This window comes from Salvelinus sp. IW2-2015, linkage group LG30 (genome assembly GCF_002910315.2).
Source record: "Salvelinus sp. IW2-2015 linkage group LG30, ASM291031v2, whole genome shotgun sequence".
Classification (NCBI taxonomy): Eukaryota; Metazoa; Chordata; class Actinopteri; order Salmoniformes; family Salmonidae; genus Salvelinus; species Salvelinus sp. IW2-2015.
The window spans coordinates 19,097,127-19,124,223 of record NC_036869.1 but is presented as its reverse complement, the minus strand read 5'-3'; the positions used below and the strand labels follow the sequence as shown (position 1 = coordinate 19,124,223).

The following is a 27,097-nucleotide window of genomic DNA, read 5'->3' as shown; positions in this document are numbered from 1 at the left end:
AACAAACTTGGTCAGTTTTTTGCTTTCTTGAGTAAGGCAGCTCCAAAATGCAGGTGTTTTAGCCTAGCACAGTGCTTTCTCTGGTGGTGGGGCAGCCAGCGGAAAATATGGAGTTTAGGGGTTGGTAATGTTCTTTAGTTGCGCTGTGATTGGCTCAGTGTTCGGTCACTCATGGGGACACAGCGTCACCGCAAAATCTACGGGTAGAGCTTGAAAATTCAAGCCTCTTGGGTGCTGCCACAGAGTTACATTAGAAGTGCCATCCAAGAAGGCTCAAGGTCATTGGCCACAGATACAATGATGTCAAATCACATTATATCTACAGTAGCTTTGATTGGACTGATCAYGTCAACGTCATACTTTCAAAATCTTAGCTAGCAAGCTAGCAATCAACATCATGAATCAAGTTGACAATYTACTGGCAAATCCTTTTCAATCCTTGTCATGTGAAGAGAAATAATGAAGAGAAATTATAGATAAAATGTATCGGCGCTCATCGACCATTGGACATAAACTTTACACAACAAGTTGGAAATCGCTAATTCAACAATGAGTGGTTTGGAAGGAATCAGTGGCTAACTGCAAGCATTGCAAAGCAATCACTAGCCTGCTATTCAGTGGAGTGGGCGTGTGGTCCAAGTCTAGGGTTAAGGGTCTCTTTTCCAAGCTAAAAAGGATACACATTCAACATTGACCATGCTGTCATTCACGCATTACTTCTGCCACGCTCAAAACAACTGGAAACTCGGAAATGGGAAATCTCAGACTTCAGTGAGATCAAGACAACTGGGAACTTGGAAAAAAACGATCTCAGACTGAGAAAATATGTTTTGAACGGTCATCCAACTCGGAATGGCAAGTTGGGAACTTGGGCCTCTTTCTACATCTCTGACCTAAAGATCACTGACGTCATCATGATTCGACCTTGTTTTTTTAAGAGTTCCCATTTGTCTTGAAAGCACCACAAATCCAGAGAATGCCAGACTTTGATGACAAAGTTTGATGACAAAATTTTCCCACGAAGAACCGCCGCGCCACCTTCCTGTTCAAGTGAGCACAGCACAACAAGGTGAGTCCAAAAAGGTATTGTATGCTGCTGCATAAATTATGCAATATTCCAGGGAGATATGTATATTGTAGCCAATAAAGTAATACTAAGTGTATGTTGTGTAGTAAGCTTTTAGTAGCCCATGTGCTTCACCCTAATAATTTGGTCCCTTTTCCCTTCATAATTCAGCCTACTGTTCTGACTTGGTGGTGCACATGTAGCCTATAGCATCTTTTTGAGAAATGTAATCATTGGATATTGTAAGAGCTTCCTTTGTCTGCTTATATGCCCCCTTTATTTATCCTACGGTTCTGACTTGGTGTACAGGGAGAATACTGTAAGAACGGCCCATGTTCTGAATTATGTCGCTGTACATTTCAAAAGTACTGAACAAATTGTTATATTGACTACGTCAATTAATGTCATTTTAAATGACATTAAATGTYGCGTTGTCCGAGAGAGATTTACATGGTTATCAAAATGTTACGCCAGGGTAAGCCTACACAAAACACAGCCCTTATTTTAAGTGTTTCTAATATTCCCTATGGGAAAAAATGAATGGTGGAAAAACAATTGGAACCATTTCCCTGTTTGAAGGCTAGGTTTTATGGGTATTATGACACCTCCACCTTCACACCTCCAGAAWTGTATTGCCAGATCAATAATAAATTGCCTTTTAGTCCATGTGTATTAAAAATTGACAAATGAGTTAATAAATCCATCCAAACCCACCATTTTAATTGATTAGTAAATGAATGAAATATAAAATTAGACTGAAAATTATTTAAAACATGATTTTGCCAAGATGCACCCACCGTCCAAATTAATGGTGTAGGTTTTTAGTTCTGTACTTCCTTGTCGATTGATAAGCGACAACGACCTTGACATTCTGACAGGGCGTGCGGACGCGGAGGCGTGTCCAAGGACTCAATGGGAAGATAAAATGCGAGCGCACCTTTCCTCGTCACCGCTTCCCCTTGCAAACAAGTGGACAGACAGAGGCTATACAAGAACGGTACTTTAAAACTTTGTTATTCCTTCAAAACCAACTTTAATTGACAGTTTCATGTATGTGTTTATTGTATGTGATTTACGCACTACTCATTGTAGGCCTAGGCTTATCTGGCGTTTTTAATTGCTTTCTTTTATTACTTTGCGCATCGTTTTTTAAATGTTTTCTTTGGCATGCATATTTAGTCACTTCATTTTTCTTTCAACGGTTTCCAAGACTGTTTGGTCAACTGTCTACATTAATAAATGACTCGCTGCYACAGACTAGATTCTCATGGCAATTTTAATATTTTCTTCTTTCTATGACTCTTATTCAGTGACTTGATTGACGTACACCGTCTCCCAAACTCAGTCCTGGGGAACCCAATTAGTTAACTTTTTCGTTGCTTTCACAACACAGCTAATCCAAATAGCCTGATCAACTTGATGAGTTGATCATTTGAATCAGCGGTCTACTGCTAGGGTGGAAGATAAAACTAGTTTGGGTAACACTGACATGGATGCTAATTCAAATGTTGCATTATGCTCATATTACTTGTGATGCAAAGATTACTACTTTCTACTTTCAGAGGACTAGACCATATCAGGCGAAATGGTGAAGATTGGGATCAATGGGTAAGTTGCGTTTGTTATATTTAGCTTAAATAGTCTTGAATATTTTAACACTGGCTGAATTTGACTTTTGTATCAAAGCTAGATAACCAAGTTGTAAAAGGTCACAAGAGACCTTAGCTTGCATTGCACAAATCCCTTGATACAGTTTGTGTACTTTGGAACCAAGGTGGTGGACAGCCATACTGTAGCTACTAGTTCATACGCCAAGTCTGGACACTTCCCCTGTCCATTCTCTACTTATTTATAGTTTGGGTGTCACACCGCCTCTGCAACACTCCTGTAGAAATCCTCTCCTCAGCTGTCATGTCTTTATTCTATCTAATAATACCCTGTTAAAGTTCAGAGCTCAGATTGTTTGGAGGAGCTCTTAGACAATCCTATCCTTCTAACCTTTATTTGGCCAATAGATGGCTGTAAGTTAATATAGTTTTAAAATGTAAGGGTTTATTTAATTAGGCAAGTCAGTTGAGAACAAATTCTTATTTAGAAAGACAGCCAAACCCGGGCCAATTGAGTGCCGCCCTATGGGACTCCCTATCACGGCCGGATGTGATACAGCCTGGATTTGAACCCGGGACTGAAGTGACACCTCTTGCAGAGTGCCTTAGATGGCTGCACCACTTGGGAGCCCAATGACTGTGAATAATTGAGCTGCACAAAGATTAAAGTTGGATATGATGGGCCCTTTCTCAAATAAACATGAAGTCCAAGACAACCTATAACATATTAAACCGGAAACACTAACATGAGATTGTTCTGATTGACCTTTATACAGTGTAGAAACTAAACGTTCTTATCACGGAGTGCAATAAATCCTCCTGACTGTTCAGTTCCCTCAACCGATGTCATGGACGTGTTTTGAGTGACAACTTAATTGACTAGAACAGGACTTGTTCATGGGAATGGATAACAAGGGTTTTGCTCCAGAACACCAACTGTTTACCTCCTAATGTTACCAAATGGGCTACTTGTTTTTCACTTTGTTTTTACTCTGTTCTGACGCACTGAGTCCTTTCTTGGTCAATACATTGACCCTTGTGAACAGGCCACCCTTGTAGTTGGGGGTGTGTCGGCTTGCGTCACTGGACAAAGTTCAAATGCGTTTAAACATAACGATAATCACAATTCATGACAGTGAATCCTCAAGAGTTTTAGTATCCACGCTGTGAACTTGATTGTTCTATATATATATATATATATATCTATATACCACAAGACAGCTCTGCACTAATTGACTGCTGACGGTATCTACAAGGAAGTTAATACTTCAGCTGCCCAGAACTGACATTATCTTTTTAAATTAAGACTGAAAACAATTCTAGACTACAATCCAGTTTACTTTGTGTCATCTAGATTCATATGCCTTATTATTGACCTTAAACATTTCTCAACCACTAACTGAAACTGAAGTCTCCTGCATTCAGTATTTGACTATGGTTCTGTCAGTAATCCGCTTGAGTTACAGTAACCATCAGACTTAAGTTATTTCACCTATGTGGATTGCGCTAAACACTTCACTGACATTATGCTGAAACTAGACCTACACAACTGATGGCAATGTGTCTTAATCTAGTTTAAACACTACGATAACTTTTATTTGCATTTGGTTGGTAATGTCACTAACTGCACAGGCCAACCAAGTTTACATATCGGTCTTCTCTAACCTGATTCTACAATTTGTCCTCAACCCGCACTTTCTCGTCACGCTGCACCAACCCAACCATATTAGGCATAAACAAAGGCTCTGGGCTGCAAATGTCAAGTGTTGTTATCAGTCAAGGTTGGCAGGCCTTGTAGAGCTGTCAGTTTAGGGCTGCTGCCACCTGCTGGTATGGTCATATGAATACATGGGGATTAATCGTAAAATGATCTGATTTCGCTTATCAGATTTGGCCGTATTGGGCGCCTGGTTACCCGTGCTGCTGCCAAGAGTGGAAAAGTTGAGGTTGTCGCCATAAATGACCCCTTCATCGACCTGGACTACATGGTGAGAACTTCATACTGCATAAAGTGCAGTACACTTTAAAAAAATGTAAACTAAACCTCAGGTTTTTACTGTACCGTGACTGACTGTACTTGCCCCTGTTCCATAGGTCTACATGTTCAAGTATGACTCCACCCACGGTGTTTGGAAGCACAGTGAAGTGAAGCAGGAGGGTGGAAAGCTGATCATTGGGAACCTCACCATCACAGTTTTCCATGAGTGGGTTTTCCTTATTCTTTTAAGTACATTAGTTCAAATTACACATTTGGATGCTTTCCTGCACCCATATTAAGTTTAGAAGTTGACTAAAAAGCACTTTCAATGGAAATTTCTCCCTGGTTCTGGGAAACTGCCCCATTGACTCTTKGGCGTGCCAAGGCTGACGCTTGGGAGTGCTTGATCGGTCTAGACCACTTGTGTTAGGATGCCTATGGGTTTCACACCAAATGGAACCATTTGATATCTTTAATTGAATGCTAGGTTTGTGGCTCTCAATCCCAACTTCTATCTTCAGGAGGGACCCCACTGCCATCAAATGGGGCGAGGCTGGAGCTGACTATGTTGTGGAGTCTACTGGTGTGTTCACCACCATCGACAAAGCTTCTGTAAGAACATCCGTTCACTAGCAGTAGGAAGGCCATGGTCACATTTTTATATAGTTTGGGATATTGGCGAGCAGGCATAATTTGGTAGGCATGTTTTGCCGTGACCCCACTTCACATTAACACCATTTTTTTTACCTGCTTTTTAACATAGCTGGGTTTTTAACTCTGTGCCCAAAGGTTGTCTGGCCTGGTTCATTCACTGGCTTTGCTATTCCACAATGTCCTTTGCCCTCTAACCCCAACTGCCACAACAGGCTCACCTGCAGGGAGGTGCCAAGAGGGTCATCATYTCCGCCCCCAGTGCAGATGCCCCCATGTTTGTGATGGGYGTCAACCACGAGAAGTACGACAACTCCCTGAAGGTCGTCAGGTAAGCCTCCCCCTTCCTTGCATCTTAAAAGAGCAGTGGTAATTCCCTATGGCCAAAAGATAATGTGTACATGGAATGGCTGAAACTATCTTAGTGTGCTTTATTTAGACTCCTACCCCTCAGTCCTGAGGTAATACTATTTCAATTTCAATAAATAGTGCATTTAAGCTTAGTTTTCAATACATTTGTTGCACAATTCTTATTTAACATTTGTGCTGGTATGATAGTAATTATGTCATGTCCTCACAGCAATGCCTCCTGCACAACTAACTGCCTGGCTCCCATCGCCAAGGTTATCAACGATAACTTTGGCATTGTTGAGGGTCTCATGGTAAGAACAGATTTTCCTTCAGTGTTTGACTTTGTCGAAGTGCAGTACTTACTGGAATGTAAACTCGGCAAAAAAAGARACGTCTTACTGTCAACTAAGTTTATTTTCAGTTAACTTAACATGTGTAAATATTTGTATGAACGTAACAAGATTCAACAACTGAGACATAAACTGAACAAGTTCCACAGACATGTGACTAACAAATATTGAATGTGTCCCTGAACAAAGGGWGGGTCAAAATCAAAATTAAGTCAGTATCTGGTGTGGCCACCAGCTGCATTAAGTACTGCAGTGCATGTCCYCATGRACTGCACCAGATTTGCCAGTTCTTGCGGTGAGATGTTACCCCACTCTTCCTCCAAGGCACCTGCAAGTTCCCGACATTTCTGCAGGGGAATAGCCCTCACCCTCCGATCCAACAGGTCGCAGACGTGCTCAATGGGATTGAGATCCGGGTTTTGCTGGCCATGGCAGAATATTGACATTTCTGTCTTGCAGGAAATCACGCTCAGAACGAGCAGTAAWACTGGTGGCATTGTCATGCTGGAGGGTCATGTCAGGATGAGCCTGCAGGAAGGGTACCACWTGAGGGAGGAGGATGTCTTCCCTGGAACGCACAKCGTTGAGATTGCTTGCAATGACGACAAGCTCAGTCTGATGATGCTGTGACACACCACCCCAGACCATGACGGACCCTCCACCTCCAAATYRATCCCGCTCCAGAGTACAGGCCTCAGTGTAACGCTCATTCCTTCGATGAYAAACGCAAATCTGACCATCACCCCTGGTGAGACAAAATTGTGACTTGGCAGTGAAGAGCACTTTGTGCCAGTCCTGTCTGGTCCAGCGACGGTGGGTTTGTGCCCATAGGTGACGTTGTTGCCGGTAATGTCTGGTGAGGACCTGCCTTACAACAGGCCTTCAAGCCCTCAGTCCAGCCTCTCAGGCTATTGTGGACAGTCTGAGCACTGATGGAGGGATTGTGCGTTCCTGGTGTAACTCGGGCAGTTGTTGCCATCCTGTACCTGTCCCGCAGGTGTGATGTTCGGATGTACTGATCCTGTGCAGGTGTWACACGGGGTCTGCCACTGCGAGCATGAACAGCTGATCGTCCTGTCTCCCTGTAGTGCTGTCTTAGGCATCTCACAGTACGGACATTGAAATGTATTGCCCTGGCCACATCTGCAGTCCTCATCCCTCCTTGCAGCATGCCTAAGGSAGGGACTATGGGCATCTTTCTTTTGGTGTTTTTCAGAGTCAGTAGAAAGGCCTCTTTAGTGTCCTGAGTTGTCATAACTGACCTAATTGCCTACCGTCTGTAAGCTGTTGTCTTAATGACCGTTCCACAGGTGCATGTTTAATTGTTCATGGTTCATTGAACAAGCATGGGAAAAAGTGTTTAAACCCTTTACAATGAAGATCTGAAGTTATTTGGATTTTTACAAATTATCTTTGAGACAGGGTCCTGAAAAAKGAACTTTTTTTTTGTTCAGTAGTAAAGTGTGTACTTGGCATTTACATTATCAGTGTGAACATTAAAGGTCTTTACTGCTCAAAATCAAATTTTCAAATTAGTGTATCAATCTATCCAAACCCTCCTCGTTCATTTATTAGTATATCAATGAATTATCAATTTCACTGAAATTCAGATCATAAAAGTATTGAGATGAGTAATGGGCGTCTATCAATTTACTACTTTTGAGGTATGAACAATTCCAAATTGTAGATTCTGGAATGTCATATCCATTTAATTTTGGTGCCCTCCATAAACCAGGCCTAGACTAACATCCCTACCACTGGTTCCCCCCAGAGCACAGTTCATGCCGTCACAGCTACACAGAAGACTGTTGACGGGCCCTCCGGTAAGATGTGGAGAGATGGACGTGGTGCCAGCCAGAACATTATTCCTGCCTCCACCGGTGCCGCCAAAGCCGTGGGAAAGGTTATCCCCGAGCTGAACGGGTATGAACCAATCAGGATCACTTTAATGACAGTTTTGACAATTGTGATAACGGCTGGGATTTATATTGCCCTTTTTTACTAGTGACAAGTTGTTTTTTAATACTTGAATTTTGTAATGTGTGGCTCCTGAACCTTGGTCTTTCTAACCCACAGCAAGCTGACGGGCATGGCCTTCCGTGTCCCCACTCCCAACGTGTCTGTGGTTGACCTGACTGTCCGTCTTGAGAAGGCTGTAAGTCTCCAACCACTTTAAAAAAAAATACTTTTGCTTGTCTACTAGGGTTAAACTGGGAGTTTGGGATAAGTTACCGGCATTACAGCAACGGGCACTTCATATATGTATGGTGTACCTTTTTTAACATGTTCGTCTGCTTTAGGCACCTTATGACGAGATCAAGAAGGTCATCAAGGCTGCTGCTGAAGGACCCATGAAGGGAATTCTGGGATACACAGAGGACCAGGTAAATTTCCCCACTAACTCCGTCCCAATCTGTCTTTTTTCTTCTTAGTGTGCACTTGTATACTATTCCTTATGAGTAAAACAATTATTAGGTTAGTCTAGATCCGTTTACCAAACTGACCTGGGGCCCCCCAATGCATGTTTTGGTTTTTGCTTTGTACTACACAGCTGACTCCAATAACGAACTCATTATCAAGCTTTGATTATTTGAGTCGGCTGTCTAGTGCTAGGGCAAAAACCAAAASGTGCAGTTTGGATCAGTTTCCTCAAACTTAAGTCCCCAGCCATTTGTATTTGATGTATTCCAGAACTAGCCCATCTGATTTGAATGAGGGATTATTAGTTGACAATTTGACCACTGGGTAGTTCTAGAATGCATCGACTGGATGTAGTGCACACTTAAAGAACAGGCAACATTTCCTAACTCTAATGCCCTGGGCCTCAAAGTCAGGCGGAAATGTCTAAGCTCCAAGTGCCCCCCCCCTGCAGGTGGTGTCCACAGACTTCAACAGTGACTGCCGGTCCTCAATCTTTGACGCCGGTGCAGGAATTGCACTCAACGACCACTTTGTCAAGCTGGTCTCATGGTATGTATGCAGGAACCTACACACCCTTGCAATCGCTCACTAGGTGTCCACCGACTCAATGTTTCATTGAGATGTACAGCGGTGTATTGTTCGCATTGCAGTGAATGTGCTGTTATAACCTTGCCAAGGTCAGTGTATATATAATGAGCAGAGCCTTGAGTAACATCAACTTCCCTTTAATTTGAGTTTCAATCAACAAGTTGATGCCTTGTCAGGATCTAAACCAGGCCAAAAAAATTGTAAACACAATAACTTATTAAATAAAATGTCCTGTTATTGTGGGGTGGTGAAATGCAACAAGTGTGGTTTGGGGGACAATTTTAACTTGTGGCAAACAATGCCTAGTGTAGCAGCTGGTGCTAAAAGGACAGGACTGCCTACCTTGAAAATGAATGACTTCTGTTGGACCACATTGTTGAATGCAGTTCATGGGTTTAAGTCGCTCACCCAGATACAATCAATGGTGTGCTGGCACCGAATTACAACAATCATTGAATTAGTATAGCCTTTTCTGTAATTTGTAGGGTTTTGTGTTTTCGCTAACTTCTCTTTTCCATAGGTACGACAACGAGTTTGGCTACAGCAACCGTGTCGTTGACCTGTGTCTGCACATGGCCTCCAAGGAGTGAAGCTTCCACAACTCCGAACCCCCACATCCCGTGAAATATTCCTTCTGAACGGATATCCCACCAATCCGCCGCCAGAGAAAAAGAGCCTATAGGCAACTCCAAGGCAACATTTTCATAATGTCACTAGTGTGATGACTGAGTGATTTTTGCTTGAAGAGGATATTTTTACTGCACTATGGCTTATTTTTGCACTGTCAGACAATAAAAGTCCCGTTTGTGAAAACTGTCCTCGTTCTTCCAGAGCACATTTTCATTACGGCGCTCAACGGCATTCTGATTATCTTTACTTTTTGCAACGGAAATACATCAGTTTAATTCCAGTTGCTGCCTAATAAACCACCCTGCATGGACTAACGTCCCTAGCCCACAGTTCACGTCTCCGTAGAACAGACGGGCACTCCAGTAAGCTGGAGAGGCGCCAGCTAGAACATCACTCCTGTTGCTAAGRCTGTGGTATGAATCAATCCAGGACCACTGGGTCCCTAATAGGTTATCACCTGTGATGGATAGGATTTGTGTACTGCTTTTCACTCGGGTGAAATCTCAATTCTAAATCAGTCATATGGAGATGCAGCTGGTCTGAAGTAGTTGACGTACCCGACTGCTGTGACTTGTAAAAAAGGGTTTAACTTAAAATAAACTACAGTATTTTACATATTCTTTGTTTAAATTTAGGACATTTGTTTAGTGTGGTTCTAAATTTAATTTTGCCCTGCAAGCCGGCCAGCATGGCCTTCCATGGACCCCCCTTGTCTGTGTGACCTGACAACCCATCTTGTAAGTCTAGCCTGACTGATCCAGAACTGAGTAGCAGAATGAAATTGGACGGATTTAAGGAGGTACTCGGATCCAGACTCATTGTAGGAAACGTAACGTCTGTGGGCGTGGCATAGCGTTTGGTTGGAGCAAGGCGTCTGGGTAGCCAAGCAAGTCTCAGTATTTTCTACACGTTTAGTGTCAAGGGTCAGGGTTGGTTCAATTACTAAATCAACAAATTCCATCTTCAATACTTAAACGCTAGGTTTCCATCAAATTGGCAACAGATTCCCACATTAATAAAATGTGCTTTTCCCTCCAGTTGTCTTTGCACAACTTGTTGCGGATAAAAAGCAATGCTTAACGACAGTTCACAAAGTTAAACACTTCCTGGTAATTTTGGGAAAAATCACTGACCTGGATTGATGTAAGCTTTCCTTTGCGTTCACCATGTCGGATTCAAGAAAGGGAGGTAAGGATGCATTTTTAGGAGTATTGAAAAGGGCCCAAGCTTTCCTTACTCATGTCCTGTGCCTCAGTCATAAATAGTCAAATCTAACATTTTTTTCACACCATCCCTCAGGTGGTGTCCAGACTTCAAGTGTCTGCTGCTCAATCCACGACACCATCACACTTGACCTATGTCAAGGGGCTCTCTTGGTGTGTATGCAGGAACTTACTCATCTTTGCAAAACCCCAATTGGCACCAGACATGAGCTTCACAGCACAACTGCAAGAAAAATGCCAGGAACAAAAACAACCATTTAGACCTTAAAAAGCCTTTGACTCTGAACTGCTTTGCCCTCTGGCTGATTGTCATTGGCTGCCCTGACAAATTCACCAGAATACTGCGACATGTCAGCTTCAGTGCTCAGTAATATTGAACAGCTGGGAGGACACTGGAAAAGCGAGGTCGACGTGGAGGGAAACTGTCCACGAGGGAGTAGCCCGGTACGAAGAAGCTCTCCGCCATGCTGCAGAAGACAAGCGGCAGCTTCGAAAGAAGGCCCAACCACCATCCAAACCCACCGTTCACCCATGCCCACACTGCACATAGGCGCCAGAAAGTTGAGGGGTGTGAATACTTTCTGAAGGCACTGTATGCTCATCCATAACCTGTCTGAATGTTTTCATTTCATGTGAAAGTAAGAGTAAGCGAACAGGGTCAAATGTGCTTGTGTTTAAGTCACAATCACCAAACCAACTCAAACATTCAATTTATCAGTTTTTACCTATAACTATTTACATTTGCATWAAAGCTCCATAGGCTATAATAATACATTTTGGATTCACCACTGCTCTGGAATCATTTAAGCTCCAAACGCCAAACCAACGTTGAAATGTGAAGTTGAATTGCTCCTCAAAAGCTTTTTGATACCATTTACACTTGGGAACTATAACCATTTTAAATAACATAAAAGCTACATTGATACTGTAACGTCTTCTCTAGACGGAAAATAATTGCTGTACTTTTCACTTAAATATTCCCTGAACTCAAAGCTAACCCTGAGTTGGTTAAACTGAATTTTAAAAATGTAGTTATCCCTCAACTATGAACTGAGCATCCTTTTCCCTCCAACAAACCACCTTCCTATTGGTTCTAACTTATAGTCCATGAAGAGGGCAGACCATGGCCCTATTGGTTATAACTTGTAGTCCATGAAGAGGGCAGACCATGACCCTATTGGTTCTAACTTATAGTCCATGAAGAGGGTAGACCATGGCCCTATTGGTTATAACTTGTAGTCCATGAAGAGGGCAGACCAATGGCCCTATTGGTTATAACTTGTAGTCCATGAAGAGGGCAGACCATGGCCTATTGGTTATAACTTGTAGTCCATGAAGAGGGTAGACCATGGCCCTATTGGTTATAACTTGTAGTCCATGAAGAGGACAGACCATGGCCCTATTGGTTATAACTTGTAGTCCATGAAGAGGGCAGACATGGCCTATTGTTCTAACTTGTAGTCCATGAAGAGGGCAGACCATGGCCTATTGGTTATAACTTGTAGTCCATGAAGAGGGCAGACCATGGCCCTATTGGTTATAACTTGTAGTCCATGAAGAGGGTAGACCATGGCCCTATTGGTTATAACTTGTAGTCCATGAAGAGGGTAGACCATGGCCCTATTGGTTCTAACTTGTAGTCCATGAAGAGGGTAGACCATGGCCCTATTGGTTCTAACTGTAGTCCATGAAGAGGGTAGACCATGGCCCTATTGGTTATAACTTGTAGTCCATGAAGAGGGCAGACCATGGCCCTATTGGTTCTAACTTATTAGTCCATGAAGAGGGCAGACCATGGCCCTATTGGTTCTAACTTATAGTCCATGAAGAGGGCAGACCATGACCCTATTGGTTCTAACTTATAGTCCATGAAGAGGGCAGACCATGACCCTATTGGTTCTAACTTATAGTCCATGAAGAGGGCAGACCATGACCCTATTGGTTCTAACTTATAGTCCATGAAGAGGGCAGACCATGGCCTATTGGTTATAACTTGTAGTCCATGAAGAGGGCAGACCATGGCCCTATTGGTTCTAACTTATAGTCCATGAAGAGGGCAGACCATGACCCTATTGGTTATAACGTGTAGTCCATGAAGAGGGCAGACCATGGCCCTATTGGTTCTAACTTATAGTCCATGAAGAGGGCAGACCATGACCCTATTGGTTATAACTTATAGTCCATGAAGAGGGCAGACCATGACCCTATTGGTTATAACTTGTAGTCCATGAAGAGGGCAGACCATGGCCCTATTGGTTCTAACTTATAGTCCATGAAGATGGCAGACCTTGGCCCTATTGGTTCTAACTTATAGTCCATGAAGAGGGCAGACCATGGCCCTATTGGTTCTAACTTGTAGTTTGGCTCTGTACTCAGCACTTTGGATTTCAAAAGATACAATGACTATGAGGTTAAAGTGCAGATTGTCCATATCGGGTGAACCATTTAGAAATGACAACCCTTTTAGTGCATAGTTGCCACATTTTAGGGGACCACAAGTATTGGGACAAATTCACTTATACAGTATATGTATTAAAGTAGTCAAACGTTTAGTATTTGGTCCCATATTCCTAGCACGCAATGATTACATCAAGCTTGTGACTACAAACTTGTTGGATGCATTTGCTGTTTGCGTTTCAGATTATTCTGTGCCCAATAGAAATGAATGGTAAATAATGTATTGTGTCATGTTGGAGACACTATTATCGTACATAAAAATAGAATATGGTTCTAAACACTTCTACATTCATGTGGATGCTACCATGATTACAGATATTCCTGAATTATTCATGAATAATGAGTGAGAAAGTTAAGAGACACACAAATATCATACCCCCAAGACATGCAAACCTCTCACCATTCCAATAACAGGGGAGGTTAGCATTTTGGGGGGGGTGTGATATTTGTGCGTCTAACTTTCTCACTCATCATTATTCACGATTCATTCAGGATTAACCATAGCGGTAGCAGTCTGCACTCTAACCCCATAGTCATTGAATAATTTAAAACCCAAAGTGCTGGAGTACGGAGCCAAAACAGCAAAACATGTGTCACTGTCCCAATACTTTTGAAGCTCACTGTAGGGTGCAAGTTGAACAAGCTACAGTCGAATCACTCATCTCCATTCAGTGAGTGATAATATCCGCAGGGACACTGACTATGCAGCAAATGTCGTATTGTTACTCATCAATTTATCAAATTTAATACCCCAAAATCTCCCAAGTTCAGTCTAGTCGAGACATGATGTTGAAAGCTCAAATAACATCCTAAAAGTGGTGTGTCGTTAAACGGAAATGTGGGTTTTATCGAACGAATCAAACCTTTTGAAGAAGGGTCTACATGCAATGACTAAGCTATGTGGTTGCAAGTCGCTCTGCATAAGAGCATCTGCTAAATAACTCAATTGTCAAATGCGTCATGAGTGATGGTATGAAGAGTGGTGCTGGAGGAATTGCCAACATCTGACCCTGAAGGAACGGAGTTGAAAGGCTTTACTGTAAAGGATGCCAGAGGTATTTCAGCCAAATAGCCCATATCCAAATCACTATGTAAACATTTGCCTTTGGCTTTAATTGAGACATATTATGACTTGGACGGAAACCTTAGAAGATTCCAACTGTGGAGTCTTGTCCGGCACCAGCAGTGGTTGCCAAAGCCCTCCCCGGATCTGTGCCTGGCCCTTGTCCAACCTCCAGCAGCAATTCTGGATCCACCGTAGATTCCTCTGCTGGGTGATAAGACTGTGATCAGAAAACACCCTCCTGACACAGAAGTAGGATTATATGCATGAATGTAATGAAAACAACAGGAAGAATAAGTATGAAATGGAAGTGCAGATGAAATTGAATAATAAACACACTATCAATAGCACAGTAGAGAAACAATCACGTTAAGATAACAAAGGACTGTATAAAGGTAGCAATACAAACTCGACCCAATGAATAAGAATGGGAACAGCAATGCCGAACTTACAGTTGAATATGCACTCAACTTTATGAGAGCCTCTCAGAAGATAGGGTGCCAGGTGTTGAGACTCAGAACTGCTGCCGGGAAACCGTGGCTAGCGGGAGAGGTGAGGAGATTTTCTGGGCAGGCTGTAATGGGACCGATGGGATGCCTGGTCATTCAGGTCACGGAGAGTTACAGAGTGTTACAGGTGGCTGAGATGCTCCGTTCCTCCAAAGACAAACTGCTTCAACTCCCTTCCTGATCTCATATTTCTGTTTTTGTATGCTACAGTATGTTTGAATTTGCTTTTTGTTTAGATTTTTAAGCACTTTGAGATACTGTACGTGTCAGTGTATTACTATTAATAATAATATATTATTGTTATATCTAGAAACCTAGAAGTCTGGGCACAGTGGGAAGCTCACCATCCCCCTGTTTTATGTCTCTGCTATCTTCTGCAGCAAGGCTTAGTTTCGGGGAGCTTGAGAAAGAGCTGAAGTGGGTGTCAGAGCTTACCAGCATAGCTCTAAACTGTTTTTAATATTTTAAATAATTATTTTATTTTACCCCCTTTTCCTAACCAATTTCGGGATATCCAATTGCAATACAATTATGATCTTGTCTCATTGCTGCAACTCCCCAACGAGCTCGGGAGAGGCGAAAGGTCCTCCGAAACACCCACACTTCGTAACACCCGCCCGCTTAACACAGAAGCCAGCTGCACCAATGTGCTGGAGGAAACACTGACAACCGTAGTCAGCCTGCAGGTGCTCGGCCCACCACAAGGAGTCGCTAGAGCGCAATGAGCCAAGTAAAGCACCCCCGGCCAAACCCTAACCCGGACGACACTGGGCCAATTGTGCGCCGCCCTATGGGACTCCCGTTCACGGCCGGTTGTGACACAGCCTGGGATCGAACCCGGGTCTGTAGTGATGCCTCAAGCACACCGCTGCGTCATTCGGGGGCCTAAACAGGTTTTCTTAACGGACAGTAGAACAGGAGGAAGAGTGTGAGGAACGAGGGTGTGAGGCATAGCGACTCAAGAGACTCACCATCCAAGTCACGTCCGCTATCCTCGATCCCACTGACCCACTGGAATTGTGATACAGTGAATTATAAGTGAAATAATCTGTATGTAAACGATTGTTGGAAAAAATTACAACCACCAGTGACTCTTGTTTTTGTTTTTTCTCTCTCTCTCTCTGTCTCTCTCTGTCTCTCTCTCTCTCCAGGTTTCTTTTGGTCCTGAGCCATTGACATGGGGGAGGGGAAGGGGGGTTTAGAGGGTCTTGTAAATGTCAACCACCAGTGACTCCTCTTATTTTTTCTTACATGGACTCACACACTTCCTGCTCTCTCTATATATATCTCTCTCTCTTTCTATCTCTCTCTCTCTCCAGGTTTGTTTTGGTCCTGAGAACATTGATGCCTAGGTTCTTAAGTAATATAGAACCCCCAACACTTTAGTTCCCTTTACATCCAAATTCTCAGAATATAGGATAACGTTAATTTATATTGCTGCATTAGGCATCCTAAACCTCATGAAGGATATCACATAGCAAAGTGCACCAGATCATCACATGCCCCTTCATTTCTCAAAGTCAATGCTTGAGTTGGACTGAAATTGGTTTGGGAACTCATTTTTGGTGCTGGTACTGTTTATATTTAGGTGCAGGAGCTCCACAATACTTTTGAGCTAATATTCTGTAAGAGGAACAGGAGCTTGAGCAGTAGAACATTTGAGGTGCCGATTCTCAGCTCCGGTGAGCTCCTGCCCAAGTCAAGCACTGCTCAAAGTGTCATACTCTGAACTTGAGAAGAGCGCCCTTGACTGTAAACTAGTCCTAGTGTACTTGTGGTCTTACCTTTGCAAAAGGCCAACTGATGGACACACGGTTATCATTGGGCTTCATCCCATGTTCTTTCAACTGCCTTTAATTGCAACATACTATATTGCAGCCAAGCACACCCAATGCCCTGAAAAAATATTATTAAATTTTTTTCCCCCAAAGATTATAAATGTTTTTTTCCCCGAAGATTATAGCCTTTAAATTAARTTAAAGTTAAACAATTGGTTAATCCAATTGTTATCCAACTATCAAATCAATCTAAATACAAATTGCCCATCTTCCTCTTTTTTGCAAAGATGCATCCARTTCATTACATACGCAATGTTGCCATGACGACCACATCAGTAGTGGGGGGGTGTCATCCAAATTAATGTCCTGTTCTGTAATTMAAATTAAAGTCGATTGGGACAACGACCAGTTGGCTCTGCTGTCCATCTGTGGCTTGACATTCTGAAGGGGCGTGCGCGCATGAGTTTGTGTTCACGCGGGGGCGTGTCCATGTACCCTATAGGAACATAAATTGCGAACACACCTTGCCAACATTGTGGACAGAGCAACGCACAAACTGTATTTTTTACATTTTGTATTTTGTTATTTTTWAAATATATTTTTTAACTTTCTTTAGCTCGTTATGCCTTCGTAGCCAACTTGACATTTAATTATACAATTATGCGTTGATTACATGTGGCAGTTTGCACTTCGGCAGRTGAAGTCCTACCTGGCGTTTTGAATAGCTGTCTTGTATGACTGCAATTTGAAAAGATGTAGGCTACAATTGGTGTAGATGAGAGAATAAATTACCTGGCATGCATAGTTGAATATTTTAGGGGAGCAARACATTTTAAATGGGCTCTTTGAAGTGATTGTAATGTCTGCACTGTACAATTCTTGGGGATTCTATAGATGCCACAAAATAGATCAGTATCTATCACTGCTAGTTTCTTTCTATAGTGACTGTTAATCAGTGATGCTTAATGTAGTGATGTACCTAGAGGATTTGAGTTGCTTATTAAAATGTTGCCTCATACATAATATAACCAAGTACAGTTAAAGTAAAACAAGTTATTATATATATTTTTATTTATATTATATATATTTTTTTTTTTAAATTTATATATTTTTTTTAACTTTCAGAGGTCTAGACCATATCAGGTAAAATGGTGAAGTTGCTTTTTTGTGTGCAAATGTACCTTTAAAATKATATATTTTCAAAAGAACAGAAGGACAAACTTGACAGGATCGAGTGACAAGATAATACCCTGGGTTGCATTGCACTTCTGTGCTGTACGTTCCATAGGTGCTTGCTCTCAAGTTCACAAGCCTGGCCAAACTGCTGGGCCGTACATTGACCCTTGTGTGTAGGACTCCTTTTTTAGTWGGGGGTGTGTCTGCTTCTGTCATTGGGGGGGGGAAAATGTATATGGCATATTTAAAATTGCATTTTTAAAATTGAATATCTTAAAGAGAACATAAGGAATGGCTGTTGACAGGATCGGGTCACAGGACAGATCCTGGATTGTGTTGCACTTCTGTACTGTACATACCATAGGTGCTTGCTCTTAAGTTCACAAGCCTGGGTTGTACAGTTTTCAGTAGAAACTAAACGGAAGCAAACAGGACGAAATGAGAAGGGATTACCTGAACTTGTCCAATAAGATGCTGCTTTTYATTTTCCATTGCAATTTTTTTTGCCACCTTGTGCCCTAATGAATAAGACCCTGGTCTGGCCAATACCTGTCTCTTATACACATCTAGATGTGTATAAGAGACAGGTCCTGTACATACCATAGGTGCTTGCTCTTAAGTTCACAAGCCTGGGTTGTACAGTTTTCACTAGAAACGAAACGGAAGCAAACAGGACGAAATGAGAAGGGATTACCTGAACTTGTCCAATAAGATGCTGCTTTTCATTTTCCATTGCAATTTTTTTTGCCACCTTGTGCCCTAATGAATAAGACCCTGGTCTGGCCAATACCATTCTCTACTTCTTTCCAACCGCCTCTCTGCAACACTCTTGTATCTCTCCTCAGCTGTCACATTCCTTTATGCTATCCATCTAATAATATCCTGCTAACCTTCTCAGCTAAAGTTCAGAGGTCACACTGAGACTTGTTTGGAGGAGCTGTTAGACCAATCATATCCCTCTAACCTTTATTTGACCAATCTGCAGCTGTCACTGAGCCACAGGAAGATGAACGTTTGTTTTGATAGGCCCTTTCCCCAAATCAACCTGAATGTTTAACTGTACCTACTTGAAAGACCAAACGCTGTGCCTTGCAGCTGGATATTTCACTCCTGCTGATCAACCTTRGTATGGTAACTAAATGTCTCGTAATGACTGACTAATTGATCATGCTGMCTGTTCACAGTTCCGGCAAAGCCAATCTTGTTGACCCATTGAMAAATGGTTTGTGGAGTATAGTTATGATTTAAATTTATTGRCCTGGGCCAGGTTTCCCAAAAGCATCTTAAGGCTAAGTTAATCATAGAACCATAGGATCCTTAAGGCTTTTGGGAAAGCGGGCACAGAACAAAATGACTTTGACCAAACTGTCACTAAACACTTGTTTTCGCCCTGTGTTGTTTCTGACCACAGGAGGTTGGTGGCACCTTAGTTGTGGAGAGCGGGCTCGTGGTAATGGCTGGGACGGAAGAGTTGGAATTGTATCAAATACCTGGTTTCGCAGTTTTATTCCATTCGTCTCTGTTCCAGCCATTATGAGCCGTCCTCCCCTCGGCAGCCTCCACTGTTTCTGACATACTGTACACTGACTCCTTTCTGACCTACTTTGACTATTTTGCTGGGCCATACATTGACCCTTGTGTGCAGGACTCATTTTAGTTGGGGGTTTGTCTGCTTGTGTCACTGGGCAACGTTCCAATATGTTCTATTAGAACAACGATCGTCACACCAACTCCTCAATCACAAAGATTTGATCTTCCACTGTCGGTGGACTTGATTGGTCTATCTAGCTCTCTCTATATCGTTTCACTAGCTGGCTACAAGAGTCTGCAATATGGCGAATAGTCTAATCTAGACATTTCTCAATCGCTTGTGAGTGGTGACAACTGAAGTCTCCAGCATTGACAGTGTTTGACTAATGTGGGCCTATCAGTAGTCTGCTCGAGTTAAACAGTAAAGGGAACGGTGCATACCGTGCATACAGTATGTATTCCACTGAACATTACACCCAAGTTATGCTGCAACTGGGCATTTAAAGGGGAATTACACTCCATGTTGCTGAACTGTTTTCATACATAAGTGGTCTTCTGTTGAGTCCGTGTTACACTGACCAGCCTTGTCCCTTCCCTGCTTCTACAATTTGTGTCCTCAACCCGCACTTGTCTGTTCTATGGGTCAGCACGCAGCACAAACCCARCCATATTAGGCATAAACAAAGGCTCTGGGCTGCAAATGTCAAGTGTTGTTATCAGTCAAGGTTGACAGGCCTTGTAGAGCTGTCAGTATAGGGCTGCTGCCACCTGCTGGTATGGTGTGGTCATATGGATACATGGGGATTAATCGTAAAACTATCTGCTACTGCTTTATATACTGACAAATATACAATTTAAAGAGTACGAAAATTGAAATAAATTGAGAAATATAAACCTGTTTCACTGAAGTCAGACGTTGAGTGGGTCAGGTTTGTTTCGGTTAAACAAGAAATATCTCAGGTGCACAAGTTTACTGTACACATATTCAACACCTCCCTARAGATTGTATGTAATACCACTGACCAGCTCTCTACCCCTGCCACTGTTAAATAGGTCTACATGTTCAAATATCACTCCACCCACGGTGTTTGGAAGCACAGGGAAGTGAGGCAGAGAATGGCAAGCTGATCATTGGCAACCTCCACATCCCAGTTTTCCATGAGTAAGTGTTGTTCCTTTTCTTTACCTCTGTAATTCTAACACTAGTTTTAGGGTATAATCCTAACTTCTATCTCTTTGCCATCTTCAGGAGGGACCCTTCCCAGATCAAGTGGGGCGAGGCTGGAGCTGACTATGTTGTGGAATCTACCGGTGTGTTCACCACCATCGACAAGGCCTCTGTAAGTACCTCTTCGCTAGCAGTAGGTCATATTGACAATGGTCTATACTTGAATTTGGTGGATATATATATATATAAGACTTCATGGCTATAAGGTTGTGGGTGAGCAGCAAGTGAGCACAATGCTGTATGTATTTTTATGCTGTAAATTGTTTACATTGATACCTTCATTTTTGCCTACAGACTGACGATTTTGCATATCATCAGGTGTATGCGACTGAACAAAGCAAGGCAGCCTTGATGCTGTGTATTTGTTGTTACACAAACATACCCTTTGACCTCTCACCCCACCCATCACCCCCACAGGCTCACCTGCAGGGAGGTGCCAAGAGAGTCATCATCTCCGCCCCCAGCGCYGATGCCCSCATGTTCGTGATGGGTGTCAACCACCATCATTACGATAACTCCCTGAAGGTCGTCAGGTAAGCCCCTCTCCCTCCACCCATGACATTATTTTAAAGGAGCAGTGTGACATGTACAAACATTCCTGCCACAGGGTGACATGTCACATGTACAAACAATTGCTGAAACAGACGCACACAGTCACTCAGTTCCAGCAGGACAAAAATCATCCCTCAGTCTTACTGAGAATGCGAGTGTGAAACATGGCCTAAAAACATCCTACAATTGCTCACACACTTCAATTAAACGTTGGGACAATATCACTAAACAAGGTCCTGTGTTTGACAGATTGTGGAGCAGAACTGTTTTCAACAATGGTTTTGTAAAGAWAAATGTACTCTCATTCTATGCATTGTTTATTTTACATTGCTTTCCATAARCCTTATATTCAAATTCTATGGCAGCTGCATAACTCCTCGAGGTAAGAAAACAATTCAGATTGGGTAACAGRGGAAACTATTTTACTTCGGAAAGGCAGGATTTAATGTGGGTCAAAGGTGGGTGGAGGCGTGATTTCGTGCTGCTGACGATACAGTTGAAATGATGTAGGGTTTTTCCTAGTGGGAGGATATAGATTATGTTGATAATGATGTCATGTCCTCACAGGTAACGCCTCCTGCACAACTAACTGCCTGGCTCCCATCGCCAAGGTTATCAACGACAACTTTGGCATCATTGAGGGTCTCATGGTAAGAACGGATGTTAATTGTGTTAAAAAGCACAATTATCACACGGACTGGGATGTAGTGATAAAAGTGGGTCAGCACTGATGCTAACATTGACATCTCGATTAAGGTACATGCTAACAACGCTCATGTTTTTGCTCTGCACAAGTCCTGAGTCRTGTTTATCAGAGCACACAACAGAAAAAGAAAATGTGGTTAATTTCAGATAGTAACTTCCTGTTTTCTTCCTTTTGGTGCCTAATAAACAAAACCCTGCATAGACTAGCATCCATATCACTTGTTTCCTCCCCAGAGCACAGTTCACTCCGTCACAGCCACTCAGAAGACTGTTGACGGGCCCTCCGGTAAGCTGTGGAGAGATGGACGTGGTGCCAGCCAGAACATTATCCCTGTCTCCACYGGCGCCGCTAAGGCGGTGAGCAAGGTTATTCCCGAGCTGAATGGGTAAAAACCAATCCAGGACCATTGGTTTCGTAATGGAGGTTTTATGACCATAGTGATAATGGATGGGATTTGTATAGTCCTTTTCACTAAGGGCGCGTCTCAATATTCGAAAGCATGAAAAAAAATGTATAGCCCCATCCCTCAGCTGTATATAAAAACAAGTGGCAGGGCTGTCATTGTTTTATTATCCCAGAATGTAAATTTAACTGAACCTTCTGACCCACGGCAAGCTGACCGGCATGGCCTTCCGTGTCCCCGCCCCCAACGTGTCCGTGGTCGACCTGACTGTCCGTCTTGAGAAGGCCGTAAGTCTTGTCACCTCTMTACACTTTTTGGGGTATTTTATTGAAATACAAGATGTTCTACACAAGTAGCGCTACTCTTTGATCCCAGGCTGTGTCACAGCCGGCCGTGACCGGGAGACCCATGAGGATCCAGCGTCGCACAATTGGCCCAGCGTCGTCCGGGTTAGGGAAGGGTTTTGCCGGCTGGGATGTMCTTGTCCCATCGTGCTCTAGCAACTCCTTGTGGCGGGCCGGGCGCCTGCAAACTGACTTCGGTCGCCAGATGGATGGTGTTTCCTCCAACACATTGATGTGTCAGGCTTCCGGGTTAAGCGAGCAGTGTGTCAAGAAACTGTACGGCTTGGCAGGGTCRTGTTTCGGAGGATGAATAGCTCTTGACCTCCACCTCTCCCGAGTCCGTAGGGTAGTTGMAGCGATGGGACAAGACTGTAACTACCAATTTGATATCACRAAAAAGGGGTAAAAAAACAGGAATTCAGAGTAGCTCTACTTAATTCCCCTTGACCACCCAACCCAACTACAAGCTACCCTTGTTTTTGCACCTTTCCTTTAGTTACTGTAAACGTAACASACAACAGGCACTTAATACATAGTMAATTGTTTCCATTTAGGTACATTCTTGTTCTACATGTAATGTTTTCTCCTGTCTGCCTCAGGCCCCTTATGAAGAGATCAAGAGAGTCATCAAGGAGGCCTCCAAAGGACCCATGAAATGAATTCTGGGATACACAGAGGACCAGCTAAATATTTTCCCATTCCAAGACTCTGCTTGAATACTATCAAATGCACCATTCCTTCCATACTTATAGAAATCACTGATCGAACATGATTTGATAGGTGTAAGCAAGGGTCTGTGTTGCAGTCCCTAATCATGTCAGTGAGTACCACAATGAAGGAAATAAGGAAGGATGCATTTTAAGACTACTTGAACAGGGCCCAAGCTTTCCCTGCTCTTATGCGCTGAACCTAAAGGTCATATGAACTAAAACATTTCTGTTTTTCACGTAATGAGCCTGTTGACTTCAACGGTGACAAACGTTCCTCAATCTCCGACGCCGGCGCAGGCATTGCACTCAATGACCACTTTGTCAAGCTGGTCTCATGGTATGTATCCAGACCTAAACAAACACACACACACACACACACACAATATATGTAGTAATTTTGAGTGTATATATACATTATAAAGATTCCTTCCTCTCGCTCCCTCTCCCATAGGTACGACAATGAGTATGGCAATAGCAACCGTGATATTGACCTTTACCTTTACTCCTTTACTCCTTGAGTGCCATGTGCATAGGTCAAGGAGTAAAGTCTCCACAGCACACCACCAACATCCCATGCCATCTTCCTTCTCCTGAACGGACATCCCACCAGTCCACCGCCAGAAAGAACCGGTARCAAAGTACATGGCAACAGGTTTAAAATAAGTGACATTTCTGTTCAGAAGATGGAGTCTTGTTTTTGCCTGCAAAATATTTCTGTCCTTAATTCACTCGGTCACACAATAAAAGTATTCTGTTTGTGAAGTGTTTGTCGTCTTCTGTTGTTGAAGTGTTCTCATGGTACATTCTAGCAGACTTGTCATGGTACATTTCATTAAAGCTGCACAGAGGCTGTGAAACAAAGCATTTGGACCATGAATGGCATGCCAAAATCTGCCAGTCATTTACTCCAGTCTGACARCAGGAACCTTCTTCCACCTATAGTATACTCATTTAATTATCATGACAAGATAATGGTTAAACTATTTATTTTCAAGAGCTAGCAGTGGAGGCTCCTCAGAGGAGGACCATCCTCAGTGAATTTCCCCAAAATTAAAATGGTAAAACATTTAAAGTGAACCTTTTTAGATCAAGCTATACTAAATATTGTCACATGTCACCAAATAGATTTAAAACACACTATTTTGCAAAGGTCTACAGTWGCCTCAACAGCACTCYGTAGAGTAGCACCATGGTGTTGAATGCTCTGGATTTTAAAACCTCTAATATAATCTTTAAGATCAAATGGATACAAAACTATTAAAGAAGTAAGGATTGCATTTGGAATATAATCCCTCATTTAATATTCCAAYAGATTGGTGGTCTAGAATTCTTACTCAAATGCAACTTTKATATGGGTAAAATCCCTATTAAGCTTGCAAACTTTCATAAACAAGTACTTCTAACTTGGAACCTCATGTACAAACACAATTTTCCYCCTCATAGGTATACAATCTGGAATAATAAAGACATAAAATACAAAAACATGTCTTTATTTTTCCCAGAACTGGTTTGACAACAACATTATCTGGGTTAAACAATTATTGAATAATGATGGACAACTATATGATTATCCGGAATTTATGAGAACACACAATGTTACATTCACTCCKGAGGAGTATCAAATAGTTGTTAGAGCTGTCCCAAAGGTGTTCTTCTTCTTTTAGGAGAATATAACAATACTCCAAGTGCAACTGTTGAGGATTTTGTAGCCTCAATACAATTAGAAGGATTTGACATTTTAAACTATATATATAATAACATTTATATAAGGAAACTATGTCAATATGTTACTATTCCCTCTGCTAAAATGTACTGGAATGCAGTCCTAGRACAAGTGAACTGGAACAAAGTCTCGTTGTCTGGTAAATATTGTATATCTAATAAGGTGAAAGAAGTCTCATACAAACTCATTCATAGAATCTACCCTGTAAAGACCTTTATAATACACAGATTTAAAATAGCTATTGATAACAAATGTGTATTTTGTGGTTGTGACCCAGAAACTCTTGACCATTTATTTTGGGACTATTCTTATATCAGAATATTTTGGAGTGAGTTTATTTTAAAAGAAAYGACTATTAATGTTAATTTTGATCCAAATGATATGGACCCTGATTTAACTTTCGTTGTTAGTTTGTTTATCTTTCATGGAAGATTCTTTATCCATCAAATGAAGTGGGCAGAGAACAAACCCCTCTTCACATTGTTGAAGATAGAATTYAAATATTATTTTGAAATGATCATTAAATGTAAAAACAAAAAAGAAATACGCACCATTAAAGTTTTTGACAGATTGAAAATGTATCTCGATTTGTAATACCCCTGTCTGTTAGGTTTATTTACTCTTGTTTGTATATTTCTGTTTTTGAATGAGTCATCCAACATGCTGTAATAGAAATAAGGCCATTCTCGTGAAACGGTACTGACCATCACTGACAGMTAGGTAGTGAAAGGTAGCAGTTGCTGAGTCATTTTAACTGTCATCCAGAATCTCTTGTTCTTGAGATATCACTTTTACACATGGGTGTAACTGTTTTTGTGAAGCAACCCTTCTGCTTAGAGCAACCATTCCCAGGGCAACAAGAAATGTACAGTGGTGCATTGACTTCTAAAGAAGAAGAATGAACTTATTTTTGGTTCCTTGGAAGAGGAAAAACAGGTGACGTGAGCCAGACAACTCAAGAAGAGCTGCGCCACTTGGGAGGCCCTGAAATACCTACTTTTATTTACCTTTGGACAATTTGAGAGGGCCCATTAGCCTTATAAAGGCACTACAAAATAATWGAGGTGAGGTGCAGTTTTGTGGCAATCCCAAACCAATATTTAAGGCTATAATATAACATTTTTTATTTMCATATTTGCATTTCTTCAAAATATATATTTGTTGTAACTTGTTAAAACGGTCCTCGCAATCTCTTATTTACCATTTGGTGAAGTCTTAAATATTAGGCTACATAAAATGGGTGAAAGTGCTTTCGAAGTGAGAGCAAGTACTTTGTCTTCATCTTGCTGCCAAAGTTACAGATTGTGGCTTTAAATTTGAAGGCTAAATGGGTTTCCCTGCCCCATCTCTCGCTCTACTTTTCTATCTTCCTCTGTCTCATAGAGGAGGATTATCATGTTGGGAAAACCTATTCCAGTCCGACTACAGTTGTTCCTACCAGTGCCACATCCACAAGTCAGTGCAAAGACAAAACCGTGGCATGTTGAGGAGAAAGATGTTGAGGAAAAAACACTTTCCTCCATTCCAGCTCTCTAACTGCCTCTGTCTACTTTACTAACACAGGTAGGTCAGATTGACATTGTCACTGTGGAAGATGAGTTCACCTTTAATTAATATACATACCTTTAACTACGACTTAAAGGGATAGCTTTCTGGGTTTTTACTGCAATCCTAATTGGTTTGTGTTCTAACTTATTTMAAATACAGACGACTTGTTTAAAATACAGGCTCTACAGAAAGCCCWATGAAGTAAACTATGTATGGCTTGGGAGTAAAAACATATACTAAAAATCTTTGGGAAAAGTTATGTTCCATACACGTAGATGAACACAGATCTCCTGGAGGGATATTGTGGCAATAGAAGTCTGATTTAAGTATCGACAAGGTATTTTGGGATGTTTTTAGAGAAGCGTGGCAAACGCATTCTATGCATTGTTTACTTCACAGGGCTTTCTGTAGAAAACGATCTCTTTAAGTTGATTGTTTCTGTCCTTTCACTCGCTCAGGACAGGACCATGGTAACATAGCTACTATTGAGAAGAGACCAACTACA

General features: G+C 42.0%; 1 protein-coding gene and 1 pseudogene across 1 annotated transcript; both read left to right on the top strand.

Annotated features, from left to right (window-relative positions):
• The first annotated feature begins 1,981 nt into the window (after positions 1-1,981).
• On the top strand, positions 1,982-9,825 carry LOC111955070 (glyceraldehyde-3-phosphate dehydrogenase). The gene is made up of 12 exons (XM_023975136.2): positions 1,982-2,063; positions 2,629-2,674; positions 4,562-4,661; positions 4,768-4,877; positions 5,173-5,263; positions 5,518-5,633; positions 5,883-5,964; positions 7,775-7,926; positions 8,080-8,158; positions 8,304-8,387; positions 8,876-8,973; positions 9,533-9,825. The coding sequence occupies exons 2-12, from the start codon at positions 2,652-2,654 to the stop codon at positions 9,600-9,602; spliced, it is 1,005 nt and encodes a 334-aa protein (XP_023830904.1). The 5' UTR covers positions 1,982-2,063; positions 2,629-2,651; the 3' UTR covers positions 9,603-9,825.
• A 5,790-nt stretch (positions 9,826-15,615) lies between these two features.
• On the top strand, positions 15,616-21,143 carry LOC111955072 (glyceraldehyde-3-phosphate dehydrogenase-like; annotated as a pseudogene).
• The last annotated feature ends 5,954 nt before the right edge of the window (positions 21,144-27,097 follow it).